The sequence below is a fragment of the Pseudochaenichthys georgianus genome, chromosome 13, assembly GCF_902827115.2.
Source record: "Pseudochaenichthys georgianus chromosome 13, fPseGeo1.2, whole genome shotgun sequence".
NCBI lineage: Eukaryota > Metazoa > Chordata > Actinopteri > Perciformes > Channichthyidae > Pseudochaenichthys > Pseudochaenichthys georgianus.
Window position 1 is genome coordinate 25,362,343 of NC_047515.1, and position 18,374 is coordinate 25,380,716.

The 18,374-nt window shown below is 41.3% G+C and overlaps 1 protein-coding gene across 1 annotated transcript; it reads left to right on the plus strand.

The window, feature by feature from the left end:
* The first annotated feature begins 1,508 nt into the window (after positions 1 to 1,508).
* Positions 1,509 to 15,311, plus strand: egln2 (egl-9 family hypoxia-inducible factor 2). The gene is made up of 6 exons (XM_034097152.2): positions 1,509 to 1,786; positions 2,293 to 3,774; positions 12,215 to 12,334; positions 12,652 to 12,788; positions 13,593 to 13,660; positions 13,771 to 15,311. The coding sequence occupies exons 2-6, from the start codon at positions 2,521 to 2,523 to the stop codon at positions 13,821 to 13,823; spliced, it is 1,632 nt and encodes a 543-aa protein (XP_033953043.1). The 5' UTR covers positions 1,509 to 1,786; positions 2,293 to 2,520; the 3' UTR covers positions 13,824 to 15,311.
* The last annotated feature ends 3,063 nt before the right edge of the window (positions 15,312 to 18,374 follow it).

The window sequence follows — 18,374 nt, forward strand, 5'->3', positions numbered from 1 at the left end:
TTTGTTTCTTGCCGAGAGTTAAAAAGAGTAACACCCCAATTTTACAGTAAATATGAAGCTAATGCTAATAAGCAGCATAAGCCTTGTTCTGTCCAAACACATTCTGCCTACCATCCCCTCTAAAGCTCACCAATTTACCAGATTTCTCTCATACTGTATATCATTTTTGTGAGGGCTATGTGCCAGTGTTCCTTTTTGTTGAAATCGGCTGAAGTAGAGCTAATTGACGATAGCTGTTAACATGTGAATGGATTGCATTATTTTTAGTTCCAGCTCTATTCTGTGAATTAAGGTGAATTATGACGTTATCATGATGAGTCTAAATGTGATCTTGTAATATTTAGTTTTTGTTTGTGGTGTGCTGTAATGCCTTATTGTGGCGGACTGCTTATGTTGAATATGATAACCTCTCAACCTGTATTTTGAGCCCTTATGTGCATTTAAATAGCCATACTTTTATGATGAGTAGTATGCCCGCAGCATTTCACATGCTGCTCTTAATGTCTATATACAGGCTGTACTACAAAGAAGTAGGACACTATAGGCAATAACAAAGCAACAGTTGTGCGTTAAAACAAAAACATAAGTGTCAATAACTTCACAGACGGGGCTGCCTTGGAAGCGGCAGATGGATGTGGCATGCCAGTGTGTCAATACACTCTGTCCCTAATCCCTCAGGGTGAGTAGCTAAATCCACAACCCTAACCCCAGGCCTGGCTTTATAAAAGCACATTACCTCACTTCCTCCTGCTAGACAAACGCAGAAGTGGACAATAATGCCAAGCAGAGTAATGAAAATGTAAGCAAAGTTTAGCAAGCCTACAGTTTATCATGGGTCAGCAACAGGAACTCAGTCAGTTCCAATACTGAAAAGGCTACTAACTATACAACAGCTGACTATCACTTTAATTAATATCCTATAGGATGGGGTATTGAGGCAATAGGAGACAATATATTTTGTGAAATGTCAGGCATTCACAGAATTATCACTAATAATTCTGGATTTACTACACTACGCTATAGATATTACAAGTTACACGGGCAGAAGAAATTAGGATTAGGTAACATACAAATCATCTAGTTGGGACTACTTAAATTGTTCACTGCATGACTTTTACTTTAGACATTACTTAATTGCTACTTTTATCAAAGCAAAGGATGTAAATAGTTGTAGGGGGACAGCATATGGATATACATTGGGTAGGATGGTAGGTACACTATGTTCACACTTGAATATATTCCATTTATTGTATTTTTTGCAGACACATGCTGGTAAGGGAGCCCTTAGCCTAAGTTCTATTAATAGAAAAAGTATACATTTTTAAAGACAAGGCTTGATGATAATATCCCAGCATTACTATAACATATATTTCTTTTATAATTAAGTGGTTTTCTGGCAGTGCAGCTGAACGTTGTATAGCAACCAGGTTGCACATGGCTTTTTGTGCATCTTAATGACAGAGAGAGAGATAGAGAGAGAGAGCGAGCGAGAGAGCGAGAGAGAGGAGGAGGAGGGGCGGAGGGTTGACAGGCTGAAAGTGGGTGCACTCTATGTACTTTTTAGGAGGTTAAGGCAACCTCGTGTGACTCCGAGCATCCCCTTCCGTCCTTCGGTTCAGTCTAAGTCAGGCCGGCGATGGTGTTCTCATCTCCCTGCATTTTATTTTTAACCGACAAGAAAATTGGATGGGACCGGCACACAGGCAAGACAATCCCGGAAATAACATGCGTACTCACAGCCTGTCACGTACGCTCACTGGATTTGCATTGCTGTAGGCTGCCGAAGGTAAGCAGTGGACTACTGCAGGGATGTTTTACAATACATGTATTCAATGTGAAATATGTTGCTTATTTTTAAGAGAGGGACATGATCACTCGGCTGCTCAATGGGTAATCAATAGCGGATAAAAACGAAGTATAGGCTTTAGTTATTTGAAGGGTGTTTCTTAGCAGCCTGATATTCTTCTAATTTTAGAAGCATGTATTTAAGAACACCTTTTGAATTGTATGACCCATTTCGTAATTAAGTCTTATTTCAGTGTAAATGTCAGTAATGTGTGAATTTGTGTTAGCCTTTATTCCTCTTCATTTCCTCTTCTTTCTAGGGAATATAACTCAGCTGCAATATCCTAACGTCATGAAGAAACATGCGATTTATTATGTTATTTTGTTTATTGTCCTACTTTAAATATTATGGCTGTATACATAGTGCAGCATATACATATAGCTTGATTAAAGCTACTTAATCTAAGTCTGCAATGTGCTACTAAAGTATAATTTCCCTCTCCACAGATATCTTGCACAGAATCAAAATGTGAATAAAACGGATACGAACAAGTTCGCAGTTCGACAGTATTAAATGAGAGTTATTGCTGAAAACAAAGAAAGGAGAAGAAGACTTGGACATGAAACTTCTGGTGGCTGTGGCAAAAATCCTCTCGGTCAGGGAAAGCAGCGGCTCAGCTGGAAAATGAAGCGAGGACGTGGGCTACGTGCGCATCCAGCTGATGACGAGGTGAAATGGAGAGTTTGGGACACACGGACCTTTTAAAAAGCTCTTCCCGCGGTTGCGTCGATGTTTCAACCTCACAAGAGAGAAGGACGACCTGCCAGCAGCTGGGCTTTGGAGAGGCGGAGATTCACCACACCTACCAGGCAGACATGGGGCTAGACGGCTCATACGCGGCTCCGGTCGGTAGTCCAACGGCGGCCGAGTTACTCGCGGGTCTGGCCTCTCAGACCGACTCCCCTGCAATCACCACCCCGACTAAGCTGTCCAAAACCGGCGTTCCGCTCTACAACGGCGGGGTGGTGTCTCCATCAGCTACGGTGGAGGGGAGCCACGCAGGCATTCTGGCTCACACACCAAACGGTTACCCAGCACATACCAAGGGGGTGGTGGGGGTAGGCAGCCCTATGCACCAACTTACCAGCAGAGCCTGTCTGGTGGAAAGCGGGGACCAGACAGACCATGAGAAGTGCCCTTTAGTGATGAGGAGGATCAATTGTGACCTGAGAGCCAGACAGGTGCAGCAACAGAAAAGGAGATGTGGGGAGAACCGGGGCATGGGGTCAGGAACTCTTAACACTCACATAATGGGTTCACCAGGCTTAGGAAGTTCTGTTGACCCGGGTTTTACCCCCTGGGACTCAGACTTTAAGCGAAGAAGGCTGGTGGATGGAAGTGTTGCTCACAATCCTTCAGAGGCCTCCAGATTGGCCCCAGTAGTCGCCCCGCTCACAGCCAACTGCAGCAACAGTTCCCATAGCAACCAAATGACTATCAATAATGTGCACTGTGCTCAATTTCCCTTTACTCCTCATAATAACCAGCACAATGGACATCAAGTGGCCTCCTCAGGCCGGCCAGATGCACCCTGCCAAACCTCCCCTGTCGTGGCTAACTGCATCCCGACCCCTGAACCTGCAGAGGGGGGCTGGTCAGCAGAGTACATAGCCCAGCAGTACATCGTCCCCTGCATGAAATACTATGGCATCTGTGTGAAGGACAACTTCCTTGGTCTTCAGCTAGGCAACAGGGTCCTGGAGGAGGTGGAAGCCCTAAACCGCAGTGGGAGATTTCGGGGCGGTCAGCTTGTGAGCCAGAAAAACATTCCCTCTAGAAGCATACGGGGCGACCAGATCGCCTGGGTGGAGGGACGAGAGCCTGGGTGCGAGGGCATCGGGACGCTGATGGCTTACATCGATGAGGCCGTCATGTACAGTGCCGCCAATGGAAAGCTGGGGGACTGTGTCATCAACGGACGCACTAAGGTGAGAAGGAGGGACGGGGTAGGGTCAGGTGAGAGGAAGTTAGGTTCAGGCAGGGTTTGTTATCTTAAAGTCAGACAAAAACACAGGCAACCAACAAGACAGTCAGCCTGATGACATAACATTTTGTGGTTGGTTGTGTCATGTCTGCTCTGCTGTCTGTTTCTTTAATGCTGACATGCAGGCAGGCCAACAGCGTCAGGTAGGATGTCAGGATGGGCCCTGCTGTGTTTCTGGCCCACGTGAGCTTGATAAGGTGGGCTGCGGGCCGAGCTTTCCCCCTAAACTGGCCGTGTGCCTAGGTCTAGATCTAGATCTTGGCCTTCATACCATTGGTACCCAGAAGGAAAAATAACACTTTATCTCTTCTGCCATCACTGCCTTTGAAGTCATTGTTGTTGTATAACCACCACTTTCACCCATGCAGCACACTGTGCTGATGTTGTAGCAGAGTTGTGGTGTTCCTTTGTGTCTAACCTCGTGGCAAAGTGAGTCGCCTGTTTTCTTTTTAATTTTCCGTGACTACACTGCATACCCCATCTTCTCTTTTCCAATGATATTTTTCAAATGCCATCCACATTCACCAAAGAACAACACTTAGAGTTTAACTTAACAACAGCCTTCACTTAAATTCCATTCATAGTAAATTCACAGATGGCCAGTCAGGCAGTTGTTTTCTCTGTCCTGCACAGAGCCATGGACATGGTGTGCTGGACAGGAAGCCCCCCGCCCCCCCCCCCTGTAGTGACGCAGTAATGGCTTATATGACACAGGTAAAGTCAGTGACCCGTTATGACTGATGCCTGTTTAATTCTCCACCCTGAATCTATTTGTACACTATACTCTCCACATTGCTTACCCTGTAACATGAAAAATTAGAATCACCTTCTCCTTCCATATTTTCTTGTGTACTCTAGAATCCAGTGTCATCGTGTCTTTTCCTATCAGTTGCTAGTAAACCATTACATGGCACTCTAGACTGTAACCAAACACGTTCTTAGTGTTCTAGCCACCCCCTTGTTCAGTCAAGATTTACAATATAACAGTTCCAGACTATTCAGATTGGAGTTGTTTGAAACACTTATCAATATTAGGTCTTAATAAATGTTGATACAGGCTTCAATAAGTCGAAACTTTTTTTAATGAAAAACAAGAAAAAGATGGTGAAATATTAGTATCTTAATGCAACACTCTAACATATCAGTTTGACATTCAAACTGTCCCATGCAGAAAGTAAATCCAGCAGGGTTGTTGATGTATGCAGTCTCAAAAGGCAAAAGGCTGGGTCTACCTCACAGCCCAGCAGCTTTTGCTCTATTAAAGAGAAACTTGCTGGTTGCTTTTTTTAACGTCATATGTGTCATATTACGTCACATAGGGGAGCAACTTTCTCTGACTCCTTCTTTGCCCAATTCACGGTAGTAGTTGGTAGTTGGTTTAAGCGGTTGTGATTTAGTGAGCTGGTATTTTTTCGGTAATTTTACATTGCATTTCACCATTTGTAATCATGGTGAGCTATTGTGTTTATGCAGGTTGCACAAACACACATACGGCTGATACTTGCATTAGTTTCTGTTATGGATCAGTATCAACAGTCCTGCCAGTAACGTTACTATATTATCAATACTACTTTAGTTATAGCCTGATATATGATAGCTAACTTTACAATGTTGTGATGTGACCGACGTTAGCTAACATTAACTGTAGCTAACGCCGGTCACTCACCAAGACAGCTGGCCAGTTCTCCACTGGTTCTCCTCACACCACAGCTCCATTTCTCTCCGATGGCCGTTATTTCTTCTAATCCTTTGTTGCTCCTGGTCTCTTGGACGCCTACTGTAGCAGGCTCATAATTATAAGGTTGTGGTCCGTCATATGCATACGAATATACATTTTCAACCTCTTCTGTGTCAAAACTAGCATTGTGAATGTGAACCCATGTTTATTCATACGTTAGACCGGCCGCTCTCCCTGATGTGACGTCACACGCGGGTGGTCTTTTTTTATGTAGAAGTAAAAATGTCTTACAAAAACGACGCCAGATGTCACTGTAATGTATATTTCTGTATATTTAAAAAAAAAATCTAGTGTATACATCATTTTCCTACACATTTATTCACTGGGGTCTTTAACCTGCAAGTTGCTCTTTAAAATATTGGCTGATGGAGCTGTTTAAGAGCAAGTCCGTAGTCTGCAGCATAATGACAGCAAACCAACAAAATGATATGAATATAATGGACTCTGCAAGCTAACATATTGTCATGTTTAAGATTTGCATTTGATATTGCAAAATACATTGGGCTTCTGCCGAGTTGCTCTCTACTGTGCAATAACAGTGTCTAAATTACCAAAATATTTAAAAGCTCTCTTTATCTCTTGACATTTCAAGCTCTAATTTCAATTCATGACTCAAGTGGACTTTTTGGTGAAATCGACAACACATCAAATCTGTTGAACTGATTCCCCTACCTGCTCAAGAAGAGGCAGCCTCATTTAACGTTATAAAACACTTGGGTGTTGCAGCTCATTCCATTTATTCTACAGTACATACTCTTTCTATTATTTGGCATGGCATGAGTTAGTGATTCCCAGGTAGGAAAATGCTAACTGTTCCCTGGCTAGATCCCGCTTTACCCTTTTGTAGATTAAAAAAAAATGTTCAATGGTGCACAGTACAAAATGTTCCAGCTGGATGTTCTTGTAATGGGGTGGTGGATTAAGCAAGGATGGACTATGCTAGGAAAGTGATAGGAAACGCAAAGAGGAGGATCAGGAAGGAGGATCCAGATAGAAGGTCACTGCGTCTCTTCCCTCCTCCTTATCCGCAAAATGTACATTATTTCTTCTTCTTTCCTTTTTATCTTTTATCCTGACCTTTCCCCTGTCCTTAACTTCACTCCATATCTCCTTAAACTCTCTTGTTTGCCTCATGGACACAATATTTCCTAGCTGTTACCTTAGTAACCGGCCCATACAGAGTAGAGCTCTGCACTGTGTATGAAAGAGATGAAGAGAGAGAGTGAGAGATAATACAGCAGTGGGTAATATCTCTGACTCCTGTTAGTCAGCAGGAGCTTCCGGTAAGACTTAGACAATGGTAGGGATAACAGTGTCATCAATGGGATGGCTATTCAGTTAAACAGGGAAGGGTGCAAATGGGAACATCTCTGCAACATCGGGATGAGACAAAAAAACTCAGTGCAAGGAACGAGCCAAATTAAGGGGGAGGGGATAGACTGGAAGTGAGAGTGGAAGGAGCGGGGGGGGATTTTGAGCAAGGAGTGGGATGATAGCGCTGAGCGAGTTATAAGGGGTAATGCAGCACAATCTTCGGCATAATGAAAACGTCTGCTGCAGCAGCGTGTCCTCAAACGCCCCTCCTAGAGTTCAGCAGTGCCACCATGCAGGCAGTTACAGATCTAGCTTTTTGGACTGATGGATAGACGGATACATTTGCCATTTAAGTATTAATTTGGTCTCTTTTCAGTCAAACCAAGACTGTCATCATCATTACCAGATAATATTGCTTCATGGTAAATGGTATCTTTCACATGATTTGTTTTTATCTGGTGTTCCCTTGCTGCAGCACCAACCAACGTACTATAGCAGAAATCATAGTGTTTTAAGATGAAATATGGTACCACCTTGTGATATCTTGTTCATTTAGAATTATGAAAGACAAGACATTTAGTATTTTCTGACATTTTACAGAGAAAATAATTCATCAATAATTGTCAGATAATCAATAAATCATTACTTGCACCACTTATAATGCACTTTAAGTTAGAATTAGTATGATTAGTATATGCAGGGTAACACCCACATAAACTATCTCTCAATCTAACACACACACACACACACACACACACACACACACACACACACACACACACACACACACACACACACACACACACACACACACACACACACACACACACACACACACACACACACACACACACACACACACACACACACACACACACACACACACACACACACACACACACACAACCACCAACATACTCAAATGTCTCCTTTCCGACATTAGAGGTGACACATGCATAATGAGAGCCATTGGGTCCACAGCAGAGTCGTAAGAGCTGAGCACATTTTCCATACTTTTTAGTTTGTTTGATGTGTTCACAAAAAACATTTGCAGCATAATATGAAGCTTCTTCTCCAAATAATGTGCAAATAAAGTAATAATAATAATAATTTTTCTCACGTATCAGTTTAAATCTATGCACATCCAACCTGTGGAGGTTACAGAAACACACACACACACACACACACACACACACACACACACACACACACACACACACACACACACACACACACACACACACACACACACACACACACACACACACACACACACACACACACACACACACACACACCTCCATACACACACACAGACACATCGTCTTCCTTTCCACCCCCACAGTGTCAACCTTTCAACCAGGTGAGGATGTTACCATGGAAACCAAACAGATAACAGATGCAATGAACCCCTAATTTTCCCGTCTATTCTCCTCTCTCTCTCTTCTTCTCCGTCTTCCTCTCTCAAGTGTGGCTCCTGGCCGTAGTCTCACCCTTTCAAAACAAGAGCCTGATCACCTGCCAAGTTGTTTACTACCATTCAAATGTGACGTTTGGGCTGTTCGACAGACAGAGAGCGAAAGAGTGACCCTAATCGCAGCGTCCCTCTCTGGCGCAATTATCTCCTCACTCTGACGAAGAATATATTACTGTAGCTCTGCTGAGATGACGTGACTCAGCATTACCTAGAGGCTGATACTTTGTAACCTTAGTGAAAAATCACCCTAACAGTAAAGAGTACATCTTCCTTCCAAATACACACACAGACCAGTTTTAACCCTGGAAGTTGAAACCAGTCCAGCGTTATAGTTTAAATTGTGAAGAGCTGGGGCACTTCTTCATTTAGCAGATGTAACTAATGTAGAGTATGAGTGTGGCACTCATTTGGATCAAAGGTTATTATGTCCTCAGAATCCATTATCCAGCCTATGGAAGCGGTGACTCAAAGAGGTGAATTTAGCTTCCAATGAGTCATGATGTAAGCCAGGAAATACAGCACGTATAAAAGATGGGAGTGACATAGCAGTTTATTATATTTCAGTTAATTTCACCCTCATCTGTTTCCTTCATTTTTCCAATCAAATCCAATTGGGTGGAAACTATTTGTAATAGCTGATCCCTATTTGCATCATAGACTGTGTCATCCAGGGTGTGGGTGCGAGAAATCGTATTTCGAAATTAAGATTACATTTACGAAGGAAGGAAATAAAGAAGAATCAAGATTGCAGTACGGCTCAACAGTTAGTGAATCAAGTGGTTTATACCCCAGTGATAGACAACATTTGTTGTGCTGAAGTGTGCTTGAGAATGACCTTGAACCACTCACAAACATGGAGTAACATACTGTAATGTGCATTTTGATAAGGGCACAACGATATCCCTATATATGGTTTTATATTAAAAAAAAAATCAATAAACACTCTTAAAACTGTATTAATGTGGACACTGGAATACCAGCTTTAGAACAGCTGGCCTGTAGCTGACCTTTCACTGTAAGATAAGGATAGATTGGAAGAGAATGTAGGTTAACTATAAAAGTTAGTATAGTATAGCAACATTTAAAAAGCTTGTCCATAGAAATCATTGTCAATCATGCTAGATATTGTGAGTAACCAAATGGTATGTACATTAAGTCCCCTATCCTTTTCTCTCTTTCAATATTTGCATGTCTTACATTAAGAGGATTTCCTTCTCTCTACTGAATGCACATGTAACGCTAGCACACATGCTATACATTATATATAGCCTCTTTGTCATTGTAATAACCTTAATTATGTCATGGCAATCCCTGGCTTCATCCAAATACAAATGGTGCCAATGGGTTTAACACAACTCGGCATAGAGATGTTTGTGTACACCCAAAAGAGCACTCAACTCAGACTGGAGATTGGATATCCACAAATGCACTGGAATTATAAGGAGAGAAAAAACGACCAACAAAACATTTTTCCAAATTCCCGCACTGTTTATGGTGATCACAGTGTACCAGCACCCCTCACTGTTTCTCCTCTACAGCCAGTACTCTGTGTTTGTTCAAGCTTATCTATCCCCTCAGCCCTCTTTCCACAATCACTCTTCTTATCAGAATTTGCGTGCAGCATTTATTTTTGTCCTTGTCCATGGCAGCATGTTCTGCCGGTCCAGCCGTCACCTTGACATCTACGCAGTCATGCCATTAGGACATTGCCTGGTTGTGGTGCCAATTACAAGTTAACTCACTGTAGATACAGATCTTGGCAGAGATGAAGGTTCTGTGTCATGCTGTGTGACTGAATCAGTTGTGTGTGTGTATGTGTGTGTGCAGCTACTGACAGAAGGTTATTAACCCTGAAGATGTATGTTAAACTGTAAATAGTAGCAATGTGTACTAATGTCCTTGGTAAGTTTAGAATACATTACATAATCCTCCTCCTTAATTATACGCCTGTCTTGTGAAATCTTTGATGTAGACTTTGTGTGTGATGATTATGCTGCAGGCAAGGGCTGAGCTGGCTGGTGTGGCATATGAACTGTTAATCATGGTTGATTACAGTTGTTAAGATTATTGCCAGTTTGATCATTACTGTGTACTTGGAAGACGCACTTCCTTGACCTGCGTGCACACCCAAAATGATCACTGTGCTCTTTATCTTGAGAGAAAATCCATCCTTGAACCCTCTTAATTTAATTTCATAAAAGCCTTATGTTCATACATGCATGCATGTGCATTCCTCTTTCACATCCCTGAGATACAAACGTACAAGACCCACTTATAACATTGCTCAACAGCTATTGGTCAACACTCTATACTGGAGGTTACCTTTACCTACTGTAAACTGTTTCTATAATATGCAAAAGAAACGCACAGAAATAAAATAATAATAATAAATGCAATCTTTAAACTCTATCATTGAAAAAACATGCCTGCTTTAATAAGCTGCTATTATGGGACAAGTCTTAATTACTCTAGATCACATTCAGTTGACATTCCTGTTTGAAATAATCATAAGAAATTCATATTTGATCATTTTCATCTTGACGCAGCAGGTCTGCTCCCGGAATAAAAGGTCTGGAGGGTAATGAGCTCTGACTGTGAGAGTTGGTCGGTAATGAGAGCTGACAATGGTCCGATTAACAGACTGAAACCCACGGCAGCCAAGCTTTCTTGGCTGTGAACGAGGAGGGAAACCATCGGAGGAAGAGAGTGTGCTCTCTGACTGAAACCCTCATACACACAGTGTTACTTATATACTGTACTATACTATATACTAACTCTATGGGTGGCACAAACAACAAAACAAAAGGTGTGTTTGTGTTAGAAATCTATTCGAGCGCTGTTTGATATCAGGGTTGAGACTCTCTTTCTGTTGTACGAGAACTGAAATGATAGCGTCAGGCGAGTTAAATCGATACTTCACCGGTGCAGAGCCCGCTAGTCATGACTGATAGTGTCACAGAACAGAGCTGAAGCAAAGCAGTGACTCCTGATATTGTAACGTTAGCGTCCCATGCAGAACAGTATAAGTCAAGCCAGTGACAGTATCTTCATAGTAGTCAGCCTGGAGAGATAAAAGAGAAGTTATTACTCGACATGCCGCCAACTATCATCACCTAGAATCTCTCTCTGCGAGCAAGAGCTGATGTCAGTCTGTGAAATAGCTAAAGACGTTTCCTCCTCCTCCTCCTCCTCCTCCTCCTCCTCCTCCTCCTCCTCCTCCTCCTCCTCCTCCTCCTCCTCCTCCTCCTCCTCCTCCTCCTCCTCCTCCTCCTCAGTAGAGCAGACAAAGCGCTTGCTAAAGCCACTGCAGTCAGTTTGGAAATTATTCACACGGCCTGCAACATGAGCTGATGATGTGTCATATTGACACAGGCTCTGCTCAATTTCACCCTGAATCAGTGCATTTACAGTCCTATGGTCCTGTAGTGGTCGTGGTCTGGAATGCTCATCGATTGAAGGGCTCTCACGAAGGTCTCTGTTCCCTCAAACTCCCCAGAGAAAGAGCGCTCGCCTGCTTCACAGCCTCCAACACACAGACGTCAAGCAGGGGAAATACCAGCGTAAGACCATTGTTTGAGCGTACACTCTATCTGCAGATAATTTGATGGGAACAGCAGCCGAACTCTGACACATGCCGGCGCTACTTCTCCCTCTCGTGACTGTGTGTTTCATAAATCACATCATTAGGAAAAGGTCCACCTGGAAAACAGTTTAGGAGTGAGCAGTGTGAGAGCCAAATGGCGAGAGAGGTTAATCAAGTCACTGCCTTCTTAACCAGCATGTTTTTCATGATGCAGTACTGTTTTTGTGTATTGTTTAAGGTGGACGCACACAGCTAACGGTCTTCTGTTTTAGGCGATGGTTGCATGTTACCCAGGGAACGGTGCGGGGTATGTCCGCCATGTTGACAACCCTAACGGTGACGGACGCTGCATCACGTGTATCTACTATCTCAACAAGGACTGGGATGTCAAGGTATAGTCATGATTGAGCTGCAGAGATTATTACATTTTAGTAATTTTGCAAGAAAAACAAGTTTAATATTTCCCGATCCAGCCTCTTAAATGTGAATATGTTCTGGTTTCTTTACTCTTACATGATATTCAATAATATATATTTCAATTGGGAAAATGTAATTGTTTTCTGATTTTTAGAGAAAACTAATTGGGAAAATATTAAACTTGTTGTTCAACTATGAAAATATAAAACATTACGGTATGCCGGAATAAATTAGGACCATCTTAAAATAATGTCAACAACTTGTGTGACTGTTTGTGTGTGCTTGTTTGTAGAAACAAGGAGGGCTGCTGCAGATCTACCCTGAAGGCAAAAATGTGGTAGCGAACATCAAACCTCTGTTTGACCGGCTGCTCATCTTCTGGTCTGACCGCAGGAACCCACATGAAGTCAAGCCAGCCTACGCCACTCGGTCAGTAAAATGATGCCAAACACAAACCCATGTGTAGTTCTGTCACTGCTGATATTGTATGGGAAGACACAGGGCGCACTAATGTATAAATCATCTTTATATATTAACAATACCATTAATACATTTTTATTTATTTTTTCAAATTAACAAAAAATGAGTTGATGAATTACTTCCTTTTGCTTTCCCTTGGTAATGGGAGGTTTGTCTTCTAATGCATTTAAATCATTTGGAAAGTGCTTCAAATAAATGATGCTGACATAATTAGACAGAAGTTAATTAAAAGCACTTGCACACGTACAGTTATTTACATACTAGCACCAAGTAGTTGTGTCCATCGGGGGAACATGATACTCTTTCACTCCTCTCTCTCCTCTCCTCTCCATCTTGCTGCTGGGGGGCGAGGTGGAGCTGAAGGCAGGAAGTATGTATTTCCTGAGGGGGTCGGTGGGAGGGGAGGGGAGGAAGGTTCGATTGCAGGACTCGTGCTGAAGAGGCACAGACACAAGAGACAGGAATAAACAAAACCGCACCACCGGAGGGGCTTACAACTGTAGAAATTAACCCTCTGCTGCCCTGGACATCTGCTGCAGTGTGCTGTTCTCGTTCATACAAGATATCGTTTTTTGTTATCTAGCTGGGTAAAAAAGACCTATCAAAGAACATCTTTTGTCCTTTTGATTTGATTTTTGCGCTTTAACTTAATCCTTGTTAATGTTCTAAAGCAGTTATATATTTTACTGACAAAATAGACAAGCTCTTGTGTTATTATTATTAAGATCTCTTTTTCCTTCATGTGTTTTACAGCTATGCCATCACAGTCTGGTACTTTGATGCAAAAGAGAGAGCTGAAGCTAAAGAGAAGTACAGATTGGGTAAGCTTCTGTCGTCCTAGCTTTTATCTGCACTGGATCACCTTGTGTTGCATTTTGTACAACTTTATATTGTATTTGACTAATATTCTCTTTCTCTCTCGCTTGTGTAGCAATAGGACAGAAAGGTGTTCAAGTGCCTGTCACCCAAAACAGCAGGACATAAATCTCAGCGTATCACTGGAGAGAAGTCTAAAAGTATTATGTGCCTTCTGAACTGCTAATGGACGTTGCAATCAAAAAGGGAGATACCGTTCAATTGTGCGTCCTCATAGCAGCTCCATGCCGGTCTACAGTGTCAGCTGTCAGACTGGCTGTGATGTGATCGGGCTGCAGAACAGGGAAATGGCAAATATGAAGCACAAAAGGAGAAGAGAAAGATGTTGATATCTCACTGAATCTTGTATAAAGCCAACAAACTGGAAGAAAAAAAAAGACTCCTTAATTTTATTTTGTTATTTTCCCTGTTTGGTTTTCTGTGATGTTTTGATAAATCAATACATTTTCTCTGCTCTAGTGTCATTTTCAAATTAAAACAAAAGATGGTGAATCAATAGGGAGAAAGGGGGGCCCTAGGAGTTGTCCCTGAATTGTTTCCCCTTGCCTGGGTTTTGTCTACTTGTCTCATGATGTTGGCAAGTGGACAACAAGAGTGTAAAAACAGAGGCACGGGAAAAAGAAAACAATCAGAAGACTCTCTTTGCCACTCATTCAGTCAGACCAGCCTAAAGCACCAACATTACAGGGATGTACTTAAAAATAGCATGAAGACAACTTTACACTGTAGTTTTACTCTATATAGCACACTCAGTAGCGTTCAAGTATTTCTGGACTTTACTCAGGCTAGGACTGAAGAATATATTGCCTCAAAATCTTAGTGCAACAAAATCACTGATGAACAGCATGAACGTTTCTTTTTTTGTAGTTGCAATGTGTGAAGCTGATTGTCTAGACTGCACCTAGACAACACAACAAGTTTTCTACGTGTGTGTGTGTGTGTGTGTGTGTGTGTGTGTGTGTGTGTGTGTGTGTGTGTGTGTGTGTGTGTGTGTGTGTGTGTGTGTGTGTGTGTGTGTGTGTGTGTGTGTGTGTGTGTGTGTGTGTGTGTGTGTGTGTGTGTGTGTGTGTGTGTGTGTGTGTACTATTACCTGTTCTTAAACAGTATGTATATGCAGTGTGGAGATCAGTATAAGCACATAGTTAAACTATACACTGTATGTGAACTGCAGGGTCAAACTACTGCCTGCTCATGTGCGGGATCGGCTGTTTGTGTGTAAAAAATGTACCTGCACATGTATGTGGCAATTTACCGTGTATTTTAGATTGGTTAAAGAGAAGGTTATTTTAAAATGCACTTTATTGTTTGAAATGCTATGGGTGAATGATAGAAAAAGTATACTTAAAAATGTAGGTTAATGCCTTTATGCTGTGGATAATACAGCCATTTTAATGCAATAGAAACTAAAATGATGAGAACAAATGGAAATTGTTTGCCGTTTTTTAAATTTTGAAGTAATTAATTAAAATATGTCTGTTTTGTACACAAAGACTTTGGTATTGATTTACTTCAAAAAATCCCATTTTTTTTTCAAATAGTGAAATGAGACCAAGTAAGCAGCAACACACACATTTTCGAAAACGAGCAAGTTTGTTCTTTAGTTACAGCAACAAGAGTTTATGGTTTTTAATAAACTGTCTGCTTTGAGAGCACACAGATACACTTGGTTGGAGGCCTGTTAAACATCATAATCAAATACCGTCATACAAGATAATCTTTTTTCTGTCTTTAAATGACATGAATTGAAACATAAATGCAGTTAAAAAAATAAAAAAATACACCATGTACATATTGTGCTCTTTATAGTTAAAGGGATGTCGCAATATTTTGGCAGTATACCTGTCATTTAAAAAATCACACATACAATTGTTGTGTACATAATCTGGTGCCTCCTAACACATTTATGTTCAATTATTTGTGTTCTCTTTTTACAGCCACACTCACTTTCTCAATCATCACAATAACATCAACGCAGACAATTCTGCACAAAGAAAAGGTCCATCAGAACACATGCACAGTCACAGAAGTTGTTCATTGGTGTATTTACATACATACATACTGAACACAAACAAACTATCCCAAAGGAGTAAATTCCCTCAGTGTAACATAGTCTGGTGGAACAGTCCCACTTTCTCCCTAAACAAAAACTCATGTATGAATGATCAATTTAACAGTCTAAGAAAATTGTAAATATAAACTGCACAGTGAACAAAATAAACACATTCTGATGCACCTTTCGATTGGCTGCTGTTTTGGCAGCACTCTTCAAACTTCCTTCTCTACTTTGCACACTCCTGGAGTATGACCGGAAATATGACCCATACAAAAACGCTTTGTCATAGTCCAAAGGGAATTCAAATGTCACCTGAGGGACTTATATGCCCCTGTTTTATGCTACGTTGTAGTTCCTATAATGTGGTCATTTGTGTGTTGGTTTATTGAAGTACAGTATAGTCAAGGTTTTACAATACTAGGTCTGAAAATATACATGAACGTTTAATACTTTTTTAATACCTTACTTTTGAAATTAAGAACATGTTTTCTGCTTTTTTTTCTTGATTGAACTAACAGGATCAAACTTCTCAAGCATCATACGAGAGCTTTGCCTACTAAAAGGTCTACAATTGGGTAAAATGTTGATGCAAATCCTGAGTTACTGTATCTTAACAAAGAACACAAACAACACCTTTCAGGGCTTAACAATTTTAGATACTCAATAGCTATGACACATTTAAATACCAAAAATCCCTTACAATGGCTGTTCCTCCATTATATTCCTCAGTCAAAAGGTTCCAGATCAACTGTGGAAACAAGTTTGATTGTGCTGAATAAACATTATAATGAATATGCGCCTGACTTCTTATAATAGTAGTGCGTTCTACTTTGTCTTTTCACATAAACAGCGAGGTCAGCATAGTAGGAAACCCTGACCTCTGTAATGCCAATGCACAGACTCACTCACAGGAGAGATGTAAGATGAGGAGACCTTGCTCTTACATTTGCTGAGATTTCTATTGGCTGAATATTGACTTCAGGCTACTTCAGTTTTAGTAGCATTAACCATATAAAACCCATCATGGTGTTTTTTATGGGTATGCATTTCACTAGAGGGTTTTCAGACAGCTACAAGGCAAAATATCTGTTGCTGATTTCCTTCATAGCCGTTTTGGTCTAATCCTTCCTGTAGTGTCATGTGCAACCAGCAGAGGTCAGAACATAACATACACAGTCTCCATGGGTGAAATACTCTTTGTGAATGGTGCTCATTGTACAGTGTATCTGAATGTAAACTATGCACGCCATGTCTCCCTCTCTATGGATGTAGGGAGTGTGTTTTCCCAGTACGAAGATTTCATCCAACTGGTAATCGTCTTAACAACTGAAATTAACAGCAATTAACATTTCATATGCCACACCGGACAGCTCAGCCCATAGCCTGCCCTACAGCATAAACATCACACATAAACAAAAACACAAAATACAACGCACACAATGTCTACATCAAAGCTTGCACAAGACAGGGAGGAGGGTTATGTTATGGAACAATTTGAGGAAAAAGAAATACAACAAATATTTTTAGAAAAGACAGAGGAGAGAAAAGTACGCAGCATTTGACCACCTCACTGTGTCTGGCCACAGCTCCCCATCACCCTGCAGAAGAGTCATGCACACAGAGGCCTGACGGTCAAACAGCTCCAACCGTTATGCTGCAAATAACTCTTCAACTGACTTCAGTTTATCCTCCCTCTCTGTTATCCTCCCTCTCTGTTATCCTCCCTCTCTGTTATCCTCCCTCTCTGTTATCCTCCCTCTACCATTTCCTCTTGCTGCGATCCATATATCCATTGTTGTTTTTTATAAATGTCTTACATGAAGCCTTTTTCTAGTGCTTACATCCTGAATTATGAGTCAACAATAAAGCAGTTTGGTGTTTATGTATATACATATAAATATATTTAGAGAACCGTGTGCAGTGTTTTGCAAAAAGTGCCAAGTTGAATTGCAAATTGGGTGCATAGATGAAAATGTGTTTACAGTTTTGGAGATTTGAGCTCAGGTGTTGCACTTTGAGTGAGAGTATAATTAGACTTTATGTGAGATTGTTGTGTGTTAGCAACTGAAACAAACTGTAAAACCATACATCTTCAGGGTTGAAAATCGACTTTTGACACACACACACACACACACACACACACACACACACACACACACACACACACACACACACACACACACACACACACACACACACACACACACACACACACACACACACACACACACACAAGATGTAGCAGGTGCAGTCACAGTATGTGCACTCATAATGGAAACATGTGCCCTATACGTTTGTTATTTTTGGCATCTTGCCTTCTCAGTCAATAAGCATGACATCACATGAGAACATATCATGAGAACATATTTTCTCCTCATTGGGGTCTCAAATGTTTTGGCACTCTAGTCACTCTGATGCAACCCTTCCAAACTGTTTCTCTTACTTGTAGACCATGACTGTAGAGCACCTGTAACGTCGCTCTCTGATTTCTAATACAATATTTGCATGACTCCTTCACCCCGCAATGTTCCTATATGTTAAAGCTTTCCTTTTTATTTGTGTGAGTCACCATTCTGTGGTAGCCTGAATTGTTCAAAACTTTTTTT